This window comes from Triplophysa rosa, linkage group LG15 (assembly GCF_024868665.1).
Source record: "Triplophysa rosa linkage group LG15, Trosa_1v2, whole genome shotgun sequence".
NCBI lineage: Eukaryota > Metazoa > Chordata > Actinopteri > Cypriniformes > Nemacheilidae > Triplophysa > Triplophysa rosa.
In genome coordinates, this window is record NC_079904.1 from 2,600,271 (window position 1) to 2,614,573 (window position 14,303).

General features: G+C 39.2%; 2 protein-coding genes across 4 annotated transcripts; one reads left to right on the forward strand and one right to left on the reverse strand.

Moving 5' to 3' along the window:
- Positions 1 to 136: 136 nt before the first annotated feature.
- flvcr2b (FLVCR heme transporter 2b) lies at positions 137 to 7,744 on the reverse strand. Of its 3 annotated transcripts, XM_057353683.1 has the most exons (11): positions 6,871 to 7,743; positions 5,429 to 5,570; positions 4,419 to 4,559; positions 3,914 to 3,981; positions 3,723 to 3,826; positions 3,085 to 3,195; positions 2,838 to 2,943; positions 2,530 to 2,641; positions 1,641 to 1,696; positions 1,046 to 1,156; positions 137 to 721 (listed from the first exon to the last, which is right to left on the reverse strand). In XM_057353683.1, the coding sequence occupies exons 1-10, from the start codon at positions 7,402 to 7,404 to the stop codon at positions 1,088 to 1,090; spliced, it is 1,443 nt and encodes a 480-aa protein (XP_057209666.1). In that variant the 5' UTR covers positions 7,405 to 7,743; the 3' UTR covers positions 137 to 721; positions 1,046 to 1,087. The 3 variants fall into 3 exon arrangements, with proteins under 3 accessions (XP_057209666.1, XP_057209669.1, XP_057209667.1); XM_057353686.1 differs by lacking the exon at positions 4,419 to 4,559 and having other exon boundaries at positions 6,871 to 7,744; XM_057353684.1 differs by lacking the exon at positions 1,046 to 1,156 and having other exon boundaries at positions 6,871 to 7,744.
- Positions 7,745 to 9,033: 1,289 nt separating this feature from the next.
- Positions 9,034 to 12,839, forward strand: si:ch73-130a3.4 (uncharacterized protein LOC664763 homolog). The gene is made up of 7 exons (XM_057353102.1): positions 9,034 to 9,213; positions 9,491 to 9,671; positions 9,744 to 9,932; positions 10,761 to 10,971; positions 11,077 to 11,230; positions 11,310 to 11,389; positions 11,488 to 12,839. Exons 1-7 carry the CDS (start codon positions 9,134 to 9,136, stop codon positions 11,607 to 11,609), a joined length of 1,017 nt encoding a protein of 338 aa, XP_057209085.1. The 5' UTR covers positions 9,034 to 9,133; the 3' UTR covers positions 11,610 to 12,839.
- Positions 12,840 to 14,303: the final 1,464 nt, after the last annotated feature.

Here is a 14,303-nt window from a genome sequence, read left to right on the forward strand (position 1 = left end):
GAGTATGTTTAGTTCTTTTTAGCATAAAATGAGTGAAATTAATATAAAAGTTATTAAGAATTAAGTCTGAAATATGGGTTTCAGATTACAAGAGCTATAGACAATAAAAAAAAAAAACAGGGGAAAAAAGTTCATAAATGTTAAAAAGTATTTATGTTTTATTCATTAAAATTTCTCTGGCTTTTTCACAACCTCGATTAGGTAAAAAATACAAAACAAGCAAACTAGAAAATGGTATTTTTATCAAACATAAAACCAATACTTTATATTACTGCATAGATTTTACATAGACTTATTTCTACTCTTTAGTTCTTTAATAACACTGATACTTTCTGAATTCTTGTGGATTTCATAAGAGAATGTTAACATGAATATTTCAAATCAGCATTTGTTAAAAACTAAGCTATGAGATGATATCTTGAGATGATTAGTTCAGACAAAAATAAAAATAATAATTTTGTACAAACATACTTAAATAGCAAAACAACACTGTGTTAAACTACACGTACACACAAATAATACATCAGATTGATGCACGATACAGAAAACATTTCAGCCTCGACTGAAATAAAACGACACTTACAAATTTATAGATAAATAATCTAAAAATTCTAAAACAGATCCGTTCTCCGATCACATTTTGAGGGCAAAGATGTGCACGTGTTTAAAGTCTGGCCTCATTTACAACAGAAGGTTGTGCAGTCGTTCTGTCCAAACGTTCCTATGAACAAAACACATTACAGTATTAAACATTACAGTGTGTGAAACAGCGGCCCCTGTCTGTCTGTAACGCACGCACGCACACACACACACACACATGTCTGTAATTCACATATGAGCTGAAGACCTGAGATTCACATGAATTAATAAGGCTAAATACAACAAACGACAGAACAAATCTAGCTATGATACATGTGTATAGAGCTCCAGATCAAAGTTTTATTAAAATTAAAAGCAAAGCATGTGTGCATCAGTGCAGAAGCCATAATCAACATGTGTCAATGATTGTGAATTAAAGAAGCAGATTGGTGCGTGTAGCCAGTACCTGAACCCCAGTGTGTGATAAAATCAGACAGTGAGTGATTGATCAGATGTGTGTGGACGGGAGGAGAGAAGCGTCGCTGTGATCCTTAACGTCTGACCTGCCTGCTGAGGCCTAAAGACACACACACAGAGGTCTGATCTGTAAACATGAGCACGGGTAAACTGAGAGGAAGAGCCAAGATGGAAGTAAACAGGAAAAAGCATAAGCAAAAACAGGAAACGGGATGAGGGGAAACAGGAAATGGATGAGGATAAATAACAAAAGAAAGGGTGGAAAAAGTACATGGATGATGACAAAATAGAAAAGGGGAGGTAAAGAACAAATCTTTCATAAATTCTGTCATTTGATCACAATACTGGAATCTCGAATTGTGGAAGAATTCACAAGTGTGCTCAGAACATCAGACGGATGAGCCATAAGAGTCATCATATGAAGACGGTCAACGTCCAGCTGTGGACTTGTGGAAAAAAACAGCTAACAAATCAAAGAAAGCTTTTAATCGACAGATATAAACGAATGACTAAAGCTTCAGTCACAACAACACAGCAGAAAATGTTGTAAATCGATTAAACTGGAAGGTATGTTTAGCACTTACAGCTGTCAGTGCCTGCTGGTTTGCCATCTGTCTGCGCAGATCTGCTTTAATACAACCTGAAATAAACAAACACGATGAGACAAACAGGACAGCTGTAACACTGAGTCATGGGAAAACCTCTGAAAAAACAAAACCAATCCTAGATTCTAGTTTACTTGATACAAAAGTGTGAATATATAACACACCATAGTCATGTAGTTTCACTGTAAATGAAACTAAAAATAATATTATGTTTAAAGAAGCTTAGGCTTTATGTGTGTTTGTGGGTCTCCTCGGTTTTTACCCCTAGAAACAGCCTTTATTTTCTTTGTGCAAAGCATGCATGGCTTGCATACTTTATTCAAGCAATTACAGAGCAAACCGAACACTGGAGAGTTAGTGAGATCACATCCTGCTCTTTGTTTGAGCCCCGAGGTATTCTGGCTGCAACAACACCAAAACATCAGCGCTCGCTCCAGAATCCAGTGTTTTTCCGTGCATTTAAAAGCTTGTACATTAACCATTACATCACATTTACATTTCATGCATTTGGCAGACGCTTTCATCCAAAGCGACTAACATTGCATTATACTATACATTTGTTTTTTCTAAGTATGTGCAATCCCTGGGATCCAACCCAAGACATTGGCGTTGCTAGCGTCATGCTCTAACCACCGGAGGACTTCAATGTCACTCATGTTGTATAAATTTTAATAGCAAATGCATTCTATGAAGCATTATCATAAGCGGTGCCATTACACTTCACAGAATGACGGTAAAAAGCAGTTACACAATAACCAAATGAGTAAACATTTATAAACACACTTTGAAGTAAAGAAAAGAGGAAAAACACACTCGAATAAGAATAAGCCAGTTGAATTCTGGTTAAGCTGATGATATCGATATGCACCTGTCATGATGGTTCCAATGAGCAGGAAGACACAAAGGAAGAGATTTCCAGCCAGAGTATTAAAGGAGTCCATAATTTTCCCCTGAGAGATTGTGAATATGATCCCAAACACCTGCAGTAAAGATGGGAGAGATACTTTTAAGGATTTGGAATAATGTTGTAATTCACCTGGTGATGATGCTGCGCATCCTTTAGTGAGCAGGCAGATTTTTCAGAGAGGTTGTAATTTGGACCATCTTAACACACACACACACACACACACACACCCACACACACACACACACACACACACACACACACACACACACTTGTGCGGAGCAGTTCAGCAGTCCCGAAGATGTTCCCTCAGACTCTGGATAAGTCAGTTCAACAGCAAACTCGAAGCCGAGAGGAAGATATCCCGTCATAAAGAACCTGCAATGGAGACACATTATTTCAGTAACATACAAAGCCATTGTTTACAATCTTCCACCTCATTTGTTTTTTTATGTATTATACTGAATTGACGATTCTTTTCAATACAAACATAAAAGTGAGGAAGAATGTTTCTCGTACCCGAGGGTTCCTGCCGTGATGAACACCACCCACAGGTGACCCAGATTTAAGGTGAAAGCAAAAAGCACCAAACCCAGAAAAGACATCAGATAGACGGCTAGAGTGGTCTGTCTGTGTGGGCATCAGAAAACATCGTAACGGTTAAGAATAATTCTGAATCTGGAATAACTGGATGGAGAGATGCGACAATATGACCAAAACATTCACAGCAGCTGCAACTATATCAGAAATCATCTTATCTGTATTTGCTTTTGAAAAAAATCGCCATCCTTTCCAGTGTGTGACCTTAGTAAGAAATCAGTTACATTTACTGAAAAAGTAAAAGACCCGTTGATTGTATAACGGCTTTTAAATCTGCAGTTTTGTGGTGTGTGTTTGCGGCACATGGTGTCATGTAAATAAAGCATTTTGTTGTCCTGAAGGGGAAGTCATGCTGCGTGAGGGTCAGGCACAAAAGGTCACGGGTTCCCCGAAGTCCACATCAACACACCTGATCAAACAGAGTCACGGCAGAGAGAGCTCAATAACAAACTTATCTTCCGCTGTGCGATCGATGACTAATATTTTATGACTGCTGCCTCCCACTAAAGGCCGTTTCAGGAAACACATTTGTTTGAGATTGAAGTCCAGTCTCTTACTTGTATGTTTTGGATTGGTCCAACCAGATACCGCAGATGAGGGAACCCACCATGCCCGCGATCACGATGGTGAGCCCGATCCGGCCCGCGTTCACTTCCTCTCCCTGCAGAACCACGGCAAACATCACACACGTGTATATTGTCCACATTCAACGCATTCGCCCACCGTAATGCAGTTGGCGGGGACTTACACGATAGTGTTCGATGATCATGCGGTTGAGAAGTGTACCGACGGCATAAAAACAGCCAACGTTCAACCCTGAGGAAAGACGGACAGATCAGACAGCCAATCAGAAACAGGGCTAAGGCATGAAGTACAAAAACAAAGTCCAGTATAATGTGCAAAAAAAGGTCACGTTTTTTAGACTACGGAAGTTATATAACGTTCTGGCAGCAAAACCTTTTTATAACCTGATAGCTGATAAGCAGTTCTGTCAATGTTCAGCCAAGTTCAATTCTGCTACAAACGTCCCGGCCCGTGTGTTTGGCGTGTATCGAGGTCATAAATTCACTTAATGTTGTTCCTGTAGCTCAACTGCTAAATCATTGTGTTGGAAACAAAAAATGACCCCACGGAACGCACGTACGGTCACGTTGGATGAAAGCGTCTTCCAAATGCATAAGTGTCAATGTTACGCTGCGAGGTCCTGAACGGGGGGATTAGGAGTCGCGTGCAGGGCGAGGCGAGACATTCACCGTAAGTGATGGCGAGGAGGATGAAGGCTTTGTTGCGGAGCAGTCTGAGGATGGAGGCGGTGTACGAGTAGCTTTCCGGAGAAATCTGACGGGCCGCGGCCTGTGCGTGTGTGGGGGGGATCTCTGGACAGTCCTGAAACACTGACGACAACACAAAACCACAAACTCGTCCAATCAGCAGTCGGAATTACATTGGTAATCTTCCAAATCTTAGTGAACCGAAATCAGGCAAAATCGCATGGTTGTTTTGTGAGTAAAAGCAAGCAAGCAAAAAGGAAAGCATAAAAGAACATTCTGACATCTGCGGTTGTTTGTGTCGAGTAGGAATTTAACATGTCGTCCCCAAAACTGCAGGTGACTGAACTGAACCGAACTCTTTTTCAAACAAGCTTCAGATATAAAACCTCTGAACTGTAGGAGAAAAAGCTTTACTTAAGAATCACAGGACAGAAGAGACAAACGGGGTTTTTAAGGAAAACTAACATTTTAAATGCGTTGCTTCTCGTTCCTGTTTTTGAGCAGAACGGAGTTCACGTGTTCCTCAAAAACGTGATCTGCTTCCTGCGCACGGCTTGTGGTCGTGTCAAGATAGAAAACATGGCAGCTCAGCATTTTACCAGCAGAAACAAAAAGCACGTGAGAGATGTGTGCGAGAGAGAAAGAAAGAGACGGATGGTGAAAAAAGACTTCTCTGATTTGCACTGTATCGGTTTATCAAAGACACTTCGTTTGACATGTTTTTGTACATGCAAGAACAGGGTAAAGCAGAAAAACAGGAACAGACAGACAAAGGAATAAAAACTGCACTCTAAACTGCAAAACACTTTACACATCACCAAAATGTATATTATGGAGCTAGTTATAAATATGAAATATCACATTGATTTTACTGTAAAATGACTTAAACATCAAGCTGTCTTTAAGCAAAATGATCAGAGAGCCAGTTTAATGTAAATGCACTGTGTGATCATAGCCACTGTGACATCGGCGCGATTGACATGAGCACTTACCAATCACAACCAAGACGAATAGGAAAGTGGCCACACCCGCCGTGATGTAGAACATAATTCTGATGTGACCTGCCAGCTCATCCATATCATCCACATTTGGAACCAGGATCGGTGGCACGAGGAAGCCGATGGCAATTCCCAACTGCAAAGTAAACAAGCATGTTTAAAACAATCCGGACACACGTGTCGAGCATGTCGAGGAACGCAAGGGTGAATGCCAAATGCCATTTTTGCCCCCATGAAGGGCACAGCAAGAAGGGGACACTATTCTGAGCCAAATACCAACTGAAAGTTTACAAAGGAACACCGTATCTCTTAACAACGGTCAATTGCAGACAATGTTCACTTCATGAAGGTCATGTTGACGTGCATAATCATGTGATTCTGAGCATTGTTTAAGTCACGATTGAATGAAACGTTCACTCGTATACCCAAGAAATATACAGTGTATTTCCCCATATAATATCATTTATTCCATTCCATTCAATATTGTAAATACAAATTGATTAGTATCCAACATGGTATTAAAGACTGTAGATATGTTTTATTATGACCTTAGTCAGCGATTTTCAATATATTGGGCTTCCTCATTCAAGTAGATAGAATTTGGTCTTGAAGAACTTAAATAGCTGCCTGGAGGTGTTGCAAATATGGCCACCAAATGCTGAGATTTCTTTCAAACTTAAAACCGTGACACTTGCTTGTCATTTTTATTTGATAAACATATAAGAGAAATCACATTTCTAATGAATTACAGTGGTTTTTGATGATTTCGCGTTGGCTAATGCATTAACTAATTGGTTACAAATACAACCCTATAGTAAAATGTACCAAATCTTTTTGACTTGTAAGTCTATATATTGTGCAGGACTTCCCCGTTTCACTGTTTTTTTGGCCTAAGCTCTCATCCTACAAAACTATTAGTTACTATGTAGGTGTGTTAGATTAAGTGTTTATTGATGAATGTCCAACATTTGTGTACATTTTCTTAACATTTTAAAACTGACGTTTTTAATCCAGTCAATGTTTTCTGTACCAAATACATCAAAGGGCCCTCCTGCTTATTAACTTGATTTTTAACCAACCCTTGACTGTTTTATTTAGATGACCTCATCACGGAGTTGTTGTCATAGCAACAGGTAGATCATCGCAAACCTGCTTGGCAGAAATGGATTTACCATATTGAACAGTGTAGACATAACTAGACTTTAATCTCTGTCCATTTATTGGCCAATGACTCATTCAGAAAAAAAATGAAGCTGACATTATCATCTGACAGCCCACAGTTACATTTAAATGCCCATTCAACATTAAATCCTTTTCTCACTCATTTCACGTGTGGACACGTTAACCAATTATAACACTCTCTTTTTGGAAATCCCAACAAAAGCAGAAAATGATAGAGAAAACTAACGTCGTTCCATTATTTTGTTAAAACCCACCTGGTTTCCAAAGACCCCGATGGAGCACGCGGTGGACACCTCATCCGAACCGAACCAGACGGACGCGATGCGCGAGGGCATCCCGAGGATGAACACCTGAGCGACCGAGCATGTCAATTGACCAAGAAACGTCACCGGAAACAAGTCGGGTCTCGCGCTGGCCACCTTGATCCACGTGCCCGCGCAGTTCAGAGCAGCAGCCACGAGCGCGATGACCCGCAGCCCTTTCTTGTCCAGGAGCCACGAGACGGGGAAAATGAGCGGAATGTACGTTAGCATGTAAATCATGGACATCCAGTCGATAGTGAAAGAGTTGACACCGTAGAAGCGCATGAAGATGTTGTTGATTATTCCGAATTGGATCCATTGATATGAGTTACAGAGCGAATACGAGCTGAATAAACACACGATGAGCCATCTCTTTTTATATAAACGCGTTGCTGGAGGCTCCAAACGCGCGTTTGAGTCGGTCACCGCTGGGTTTGTGAAGTTGTCGTTTACCTCCCGATCCGTTGACTTCGATTCATCGCCCATATTTTCATTCGTTTACACAAACGAATTCACTAAATCTTTACCTGACGCTTTTAATTCAGTCATTCATTCAAGTTGAGTCATAGATATCATACTGAAAGAGACGCAGGTTAAATTATCTGCGTGACCAAATAACATGGCAAACTCTTCTGAAATACCTCACATGACAAATAAGTGATATAAGGCGTGACATTAAATGCTTAATAAACTCCCCATATCAGTTTTAGTTATGCTCATCTCCACTTAAAGATCCGCTGCTTGGACTGGTCTCCGACTGCAGCACCGGAAAATCTTCAAACATTCGCTTAAAACTTTCGACACGGTTGTGAAAGTCCTGGCAGAAGAATGAGAGTGTAGAAGAGCGATTGCAATCGCAACAGTCACGAAATGGGCGGAGCTTAACTGTTTGGACGTTCTGTCAGTCAAAGGTGCAAGTTAGCCAAAATTGTAGTTTAATTTCAAGATTTGATGTTCACTTTTTATTTAGCTAACAGTTTTACATTGTTGAAAAGTCTTTTTTTTTTTTTTACAAAAAATACATTTTAGGACAAAAATATTATAGACATAAAAATACAGAAATGTATCGCTGCTGTCCTTCTGAAACCTTGTATCTCCATATTTGGTGATTTTTATTAGTCACCCTTTTTGTTCCTCACCGGGTTTTGCAAATATATAACCAAAAAGCATTAAAAGTGTTTGTCAACTTTGAAAACAGTTTTTAATCATTTAAAAAGTAGGCCTACAGTCCTTTTCCATTTTCTGAAAACAGAGAATTTGGACATCCGAGGTTTTAGAAGGACAGCAATGATAAACAGTTATAAAAACATAACAGAGAAAACATCTGCTTTGATTACAGATGATCTTGAATAACGTCACTATGTATTTGTGTGTGTGTGCGTGCGTGCGTGCGTGCGTGCTTAAATCCATAAACGTTTTTGAAAAGTTTAATACAATCATCATACATGCTTTACGATAATATTTTTAAGCACTTAAAATAAATACTTTATTTAAACAAAATTTGTTCTATGAAAAGTCTTCACAAAAACATAGTTTATGTCGAGTCCTGTGATATTAGGGAGTGTGGACCAATCACAGTCGTTTGTGGTTACTGGATTAGGCATTTTAATCTGTACTTTAATTTTTACAGAGATGTTTGGGGGAATAGTCAACTGTCTGAGCCGCAGAGCGCCCCCTGGAGGAATTGAAATATCACATGAATCCGTTATAAGATAAAAATCATAATAGTGGATCAAGTTGCCCCCATTATGGGGAGGGCAAGACCTATAAAGTCCTACCCTAATGTAATGATATATACTGATTGTGCCTGTTGTTCATTCCATCACATGGGAATATGTTAAATAATATGGATAAAAGTTCCAACAACTAGTAGAATAACCACATGTTGAAGTGTTAGTAAAGAATTAATTACAGACACGTTGAGATTATACGGTCACTTAACAAAACACATAAGGTAACACAATTTAATAAACGTGTAAAATGTTTTTCCCCTCAACAACATGGCGGCACTGTGCGAAGGCTGCGCTCATGAATATTAATTAGCCTCACTGACGCTCTTCTAGTGAGTCACTGAACGTATTTACATTTCATAGACGTCATTACGTCCTGTAACGTCGCACGCCGCATTGGCCGCTGGATCGTATGAAAATCTATCGTACGCCAACTTCGCCATATTGGAGCGGGCGCTATAATTCGTAATAAAACTGGAGCAAAGATGCCAGACTCGTGCGCAGCTTGGGGCTGTAAAAACCGTCGCACAACCCAAACCAGATCGCGAGGAATTACTTTTCACAAGTAAGAGTAAACGGCTGTTTATGAACATTGTAATATGTTGGCCACCCCAGTCAGCCTAACACATAGCAGCTAGCAATAACGTTAGCAAGCCGAGACTTCAGAAGAAATGATGTAATGTTCAAGCATGCAGGTCTTAGTTTAAATTATTGTTTCTAATAAGAAACCAAATCGAAACTTTTATCTATATTCTTTTCTCCAAATCGACGTTTACAATGAGCTTTAGATGAGCGACGGACGTGTTGTTAGTTTGCTAGCTAACTTTTCTCCCACTTCAAAGGTTTCCTAAAGAGAAGCATCTGAGGAGGCAGTGGGAAATCTCTGCAAGAAAAAACGTAAGCGTGCACTCCGTACTATGTAGTGAACACTTCCGGCCGGAGGACTTTGACAGGACAGGTCAGACTGTAAGGATCAGAGATGGAGTTAGACCATCTATCTTTAGTTACCGGACCTGCAAAAAGGTATGTGCATCCATGGGATAAAATGTTTTGGTGCTTGTCATTCTGACTCTGTCTTTTTTTCTTCCACTTTAGCCCAGGAAAACACGAACATCACAGAAGGCTTTGGAGGAGCTGCCGGTGGACTATTCTATAAAAAAACAAAAGACTGCACAATCACAGAAGACTTTGCAGGACCTGCCAGTGGATTATTCTCTTAAAATCCGAAAGATTTCACCAGATTCCAACACTCTATCAAATTCGAAGGCTGTACCTCATAACATTGTGAGTATGTGTGGATGGGTTACAGGGACAAAATTTAGCCCCCCTCATGCCATCCCAGTTGACCACATTTCTTAAATTCAACACAAATTAATTTCTCTTTCTATATTTTCCACTGTATATTGTATATACATGTTAAAATCACATACATTCATCAAAAAGTTGCCCCAGTGACTCCAGTGGGTCAATAATAAATGGCCCGGTTTCATAGACAAGGTTTAGCCTAAGCCAGGAGTCAGGACTATTCCTTAGTTAATTTAGGCTATTAGGTCGCTTTTATTAAAATGCCTTAGAAAAAACATTACTGATGTGCATCTTGAGACAAAACAATGGCACTGACATATTTTAAAGGCAGGGTGTCCGATATCTCTTAGCCGTTGTTGATGTTCAAATCACCAAAACAAACACACCCCTACCCCCATCTTTCGCTTTCGTCAGCGCTCGGCTCGGCTGATGTCCATCCTGTGCACCTTACTGCTGATTGGCTACAAGGTTGTTTTGGTACTCGGCCCGACTCAGTTGTCTAAAGCGTAATTCGGAAATCAGTTACCCCGCCTTTAAGATATGTCAGGGCAAGTTATTTTCAGTTGAGACCGCTCAAAATTCCTTTTAGTCTGGGACTAGTCTTAAGCCTTGTCTGTGAAACCGGGGCAATGTCTTTTAAAGTAAAGCAATAGGTGTGAGTGAGAAAAGTATGTACATTTTGAGCATATTTATCCAAGTTGAAATGAAATAAAAAGTAAAAATGACACGCATGTTACATTTTTGGGAGGAATAATCTTTTAAACTGAAACAGTGATATAAACATTTTCATCTTTTTTTTCCAACCAGGACCACTGCTATGCTTTGCCGTCATCTCCCGCTATTATAAAGGCAAGACTCCATGAAGCCCTGGCGAGGGTAGAGAGTCTAGAGCGAGAGATAAGGAACATGAGGAGCCGAGAACGGAGGGCAAAGAATTCAGTGCACGAGCTTCTCGAGGATCTGAAGCAGAAGAACCTCATAAATGGGGAGCTGAAAGACAAGCTCAAGGTCTACTCGGGTAAAAATCCAAATACAAAAAGTCTATATCTTATTTTTGTCTTTTTTTATTTTGGGGGATTATTATTGCAAGAGCTCGTACTAGTTTGTGCTGACTGCATTTCAGAAATTCCGATAGACCTCCTGGTAAAACAAGGCCATGAGTACACACAAGACCAGAAGGACTTTGCCATTAATCTTCACCTGCACGGTCCCAAAGCATACAACTATCTGAGAAAATCTCTCCATCTCAACCTCCCACATCCATATACATTACAAAGGTGTTTGTCACATATGATTGCACATTTTACATTGTACTGCTTCTATTACAACCCACAACCATGTTTTTGTTTCACAAAGGTGGATGGGTACTGCAGGTGACAAGACTGCCCCAAACATAACGTCAGAAACATGCTGTATAAGCCAAGAGGAAGACCTGGGTATGTACCTCTCATGACTATTAAAAACAGTACAACAGGGGATGATGTGTAGATTTTTAGTGAATAATGCATCGTATGTACCATATCTCTGTCACCAGATACACAGAATGTCACGGTGGTGCAGTCGCTGGAGGAACTGCATGAGCGTGGGATAAGAGTACTGTGGACGGTGGATGACCTTCCCTCTGATATTAGTATGTCTACCGAAATCGACAGTTAAAGAGGGGCCTAAGAACTTTTTTGGCTAATTTAAAGACAGTGTTTGTGATGACTGGTGCGTGTCACGTGTTGAAGGCGGATTATAGTCGAATATAACCAGCACCACTGGCCAGATCAACAGGACATACATGATGTTCAAACAAAAATGGACAGCATGCAGCCAATGAGATATCAGACAAAATGTGTGTTTTGATGGTGTCCCGGCTGCACAGACACTAAGACGCTCGGTCACAGCAGCTCTGCGCTCAAATACTCGCAGTTTAAACACTGTGATGAAACGGACATATTCATTGAGGTTCTACAACATACGGACATGTTTAAGTCCAATGCTTTGTTATTGCAAACATTTAAGATGATCGACGGCCTCTTTATTGTAATGAACAGTCCACGTGTTGAAGAGTTCAAAGCTTCTCTGTGTTGTTCGAATTGGACTCATAGAGATCTTGCTGGTGAATACTTCAGTTTCTGATGATGAGGTAATCATCAAAAGTTTATACCTTTTTTATATTTGCTGTTCAATTCGTTATTTTGACCATGAAACATGCCCCGCTGTTTATTTCAGTGTGTAAAATGTGTATTTTGTAAATAAACTGTAAATCTTTTTCTTGGACGGTAACAGTGAGAATGTTTAATAGCTTTATTGTCACGTGACCACATCGTGTCGCTTGGAATGCAGTTATCATCTCATAAATAATATTAAAAATCATCTTAGCTGAAGAAATAGTCTAGCATGCGATCTTAAACATAACCACTTTCACTAAAATGCATTTCATCCTTACAAATGTAATCATGATACATGTGCAAAGATTCTAGTGTGGTGCTGTGTAAAATGTCTCGCTTTTCTATGTCCTCAACGTCACCAAAAGCAGCTGTGATGTTCAGAACTCATGAGTGTGTAAATATGACCTACCGTTTGATGTTGGACAATCCTAACCTTTTTAACTTTAAGGATTTGTTGGGGAATTTCACGGCTCTGTGCTTACCTGTGAAGATAGGATGTTAAAAAATGTACCAGACATTCCGTTAAATCGCTTTGACAAAATAAATGGTTTCATAAGCAGGTGGCAGAAACATGCGGACCTGCAGAATGCTTTGAATCTGAACCGCAGATCATTTACGACTGGGAAAGTGTTTTTAGACATGAACATGGATCTTACTTCTAAAAAATGGCTAATGTCTTTGCAGTCATAGAAAATCTTTTTATTAAAGAAACTATTCGACGAGTTGAGCACCAATGGAACCTGGTGAACCTTCGCCCAGATCTCGATGAACTTCAAGACTTTGTATTTTGGCAGAAGAATCTGTTCACTGAGAGGATCGAGGGAGACCTCGGGTGTCTTCAATCACCCGTATGACCCAAATATTGGTGTTTGCTGTGAGAATTAACATGTTACATTGAAGTCATACCTGAGCAAAGCAAGCACTGTGCAGGCAGATGAACATCAGTCACTCCTGTCCGTATTATTCCGTCTGCTGGCGACTGGATGAATACCTTCCCTATTTGCTTTAACAGGTGATGGAGAAACATCAGGTTTGGTGCAGAAAAGACTTGCAAGAAGAGATGTACATGCCAGGGACTGTGAACTGAGTGTAGCTGGGCTTCGGGTTTAGAAGAAAGCTTAAAACATCAGTCTGTCTGAATTTGTGCAATGTTTATGTTTGTATATGGCTTATCTGTAGAATTAAATAGTGAATCACAAAAATTGTCAACAAGATGACTGCACATTTAAAAAAAAGGTGCTTAAAAGGTTCTTCACAATGCCATCGAAGAACCATTTTTGGTTCCACAAAGAACCATTCAGTCAAAGGTTCTATAAAGAATCTCTTTCTTACCTTTTCATAATCTAAAGAACTTTTTTTCGCCACAGAGAACCTTTTGTAAAACAGAAAGATTCTTCAGATGTTACATGTTCTTTATGCCATTTAGACGAAAAAAATATTTTGAATCAACTTTATCATTTTTAATTCTTTTTTTTTAATCTTAATCTTTTAATTAGCATACTGTATATATCTGAAAAAACAAATAGTATTTAAATATTTTATACTACATTTAATTTGTGATATTTTGCTGAGTAATAAAGTGATGGAAAATGTCTATTCAAATTAAATCACAATTTAACAATATTCATATGAATCTGGACATTTTCCACGAGATTTACCCGAGTAGTATGTTAAGTCTATGGCTAGACTGGAGGTCTAGAGTACGTCTATTATGGCGGAGATATTGATTTATCTCACGCTGGTAGCAGACAGACACATTTTAACATGTTACCGTTATACTGCTATAGGCTGTCTACTGTGTGACGACAGACATAACACTGATTTATATGTTTGCGAGGGATGTCTGTACATTTTCACTACAAATAGCATTCAATTCTGGCAAATATTATAAACTGGACAAAGAGACTGAAAACTCAGTGTCAAGTTTCAATTTAATGAAATACTATTCACCAATGAATAGTAATTAGATATTGTAGATTATACATTAATAGTGTCTTTAACTGTATATTTAAGACATTGAGAAGAAACAATATTAATGTGGATAAAAAGGTTATCTGACATTTAAAGCAACATGAAATAATCTAAAATCTGGAAAGGGCAAACATAAAAACAAAATATAACAAGCAATAAAAATACAACACAAACAAATTGTGATTATGACTGGATAGCAGATTAAATAAGAATAAATTGTCAA

What these genes read in the sequence shown, in the direction of transcription:
- flvcr2b (XM_057353683.1), bottom strand. Translation starts at nt 7,404, where the DNA reads ATGGGCGATGAATCGAAGTCAACGGATCGGGAGGTAAACGACAACTTC. An exon ending in TGATCATCGAACACTATCGT is followed by an intron (nt 3,827 to 3,913) that starts GTAAGTCCCCGC and finishes GTGGTTCTGCAG; the next exon opens with GGAGAGGAAGTGAACGCGGG. An exon ending in ATCACGGCAGGAACCCTCGG is followed by an intron (nt 2,944 to 3,084) that starts GTACGAGAAACA and finishes TCTCCATTGCAG; the next exon opens with GTTCTTTATGACGGGATATC.
- si:ch73-130a3.4 (XM_057353102.1), top strand. Translation starts at nt 9,134, where the DNA reads ATGCCAGACTCGTGCGCAGCTTGGGGCTGTAAAAACCGTCGCACAACC. An exon ending in CGAGGAATTACTTTTCACAA is followed by an intron (nt 9,214 to 9,490) that starts GTAAGAGTAAAC and finishes CCCACTTCAAAG; the next exon opens with GTTTCCTAAAGAGAAGCATC. An exon ending in CAAGCTCAAGGTCTACTCGG is followed by an intron (nt 10,972 to 11,076) that starts GTAAAAATCCAA and finishes ACTGCATTTCAG; the next exon opens with AAATTCCGATAGACCTCCTG.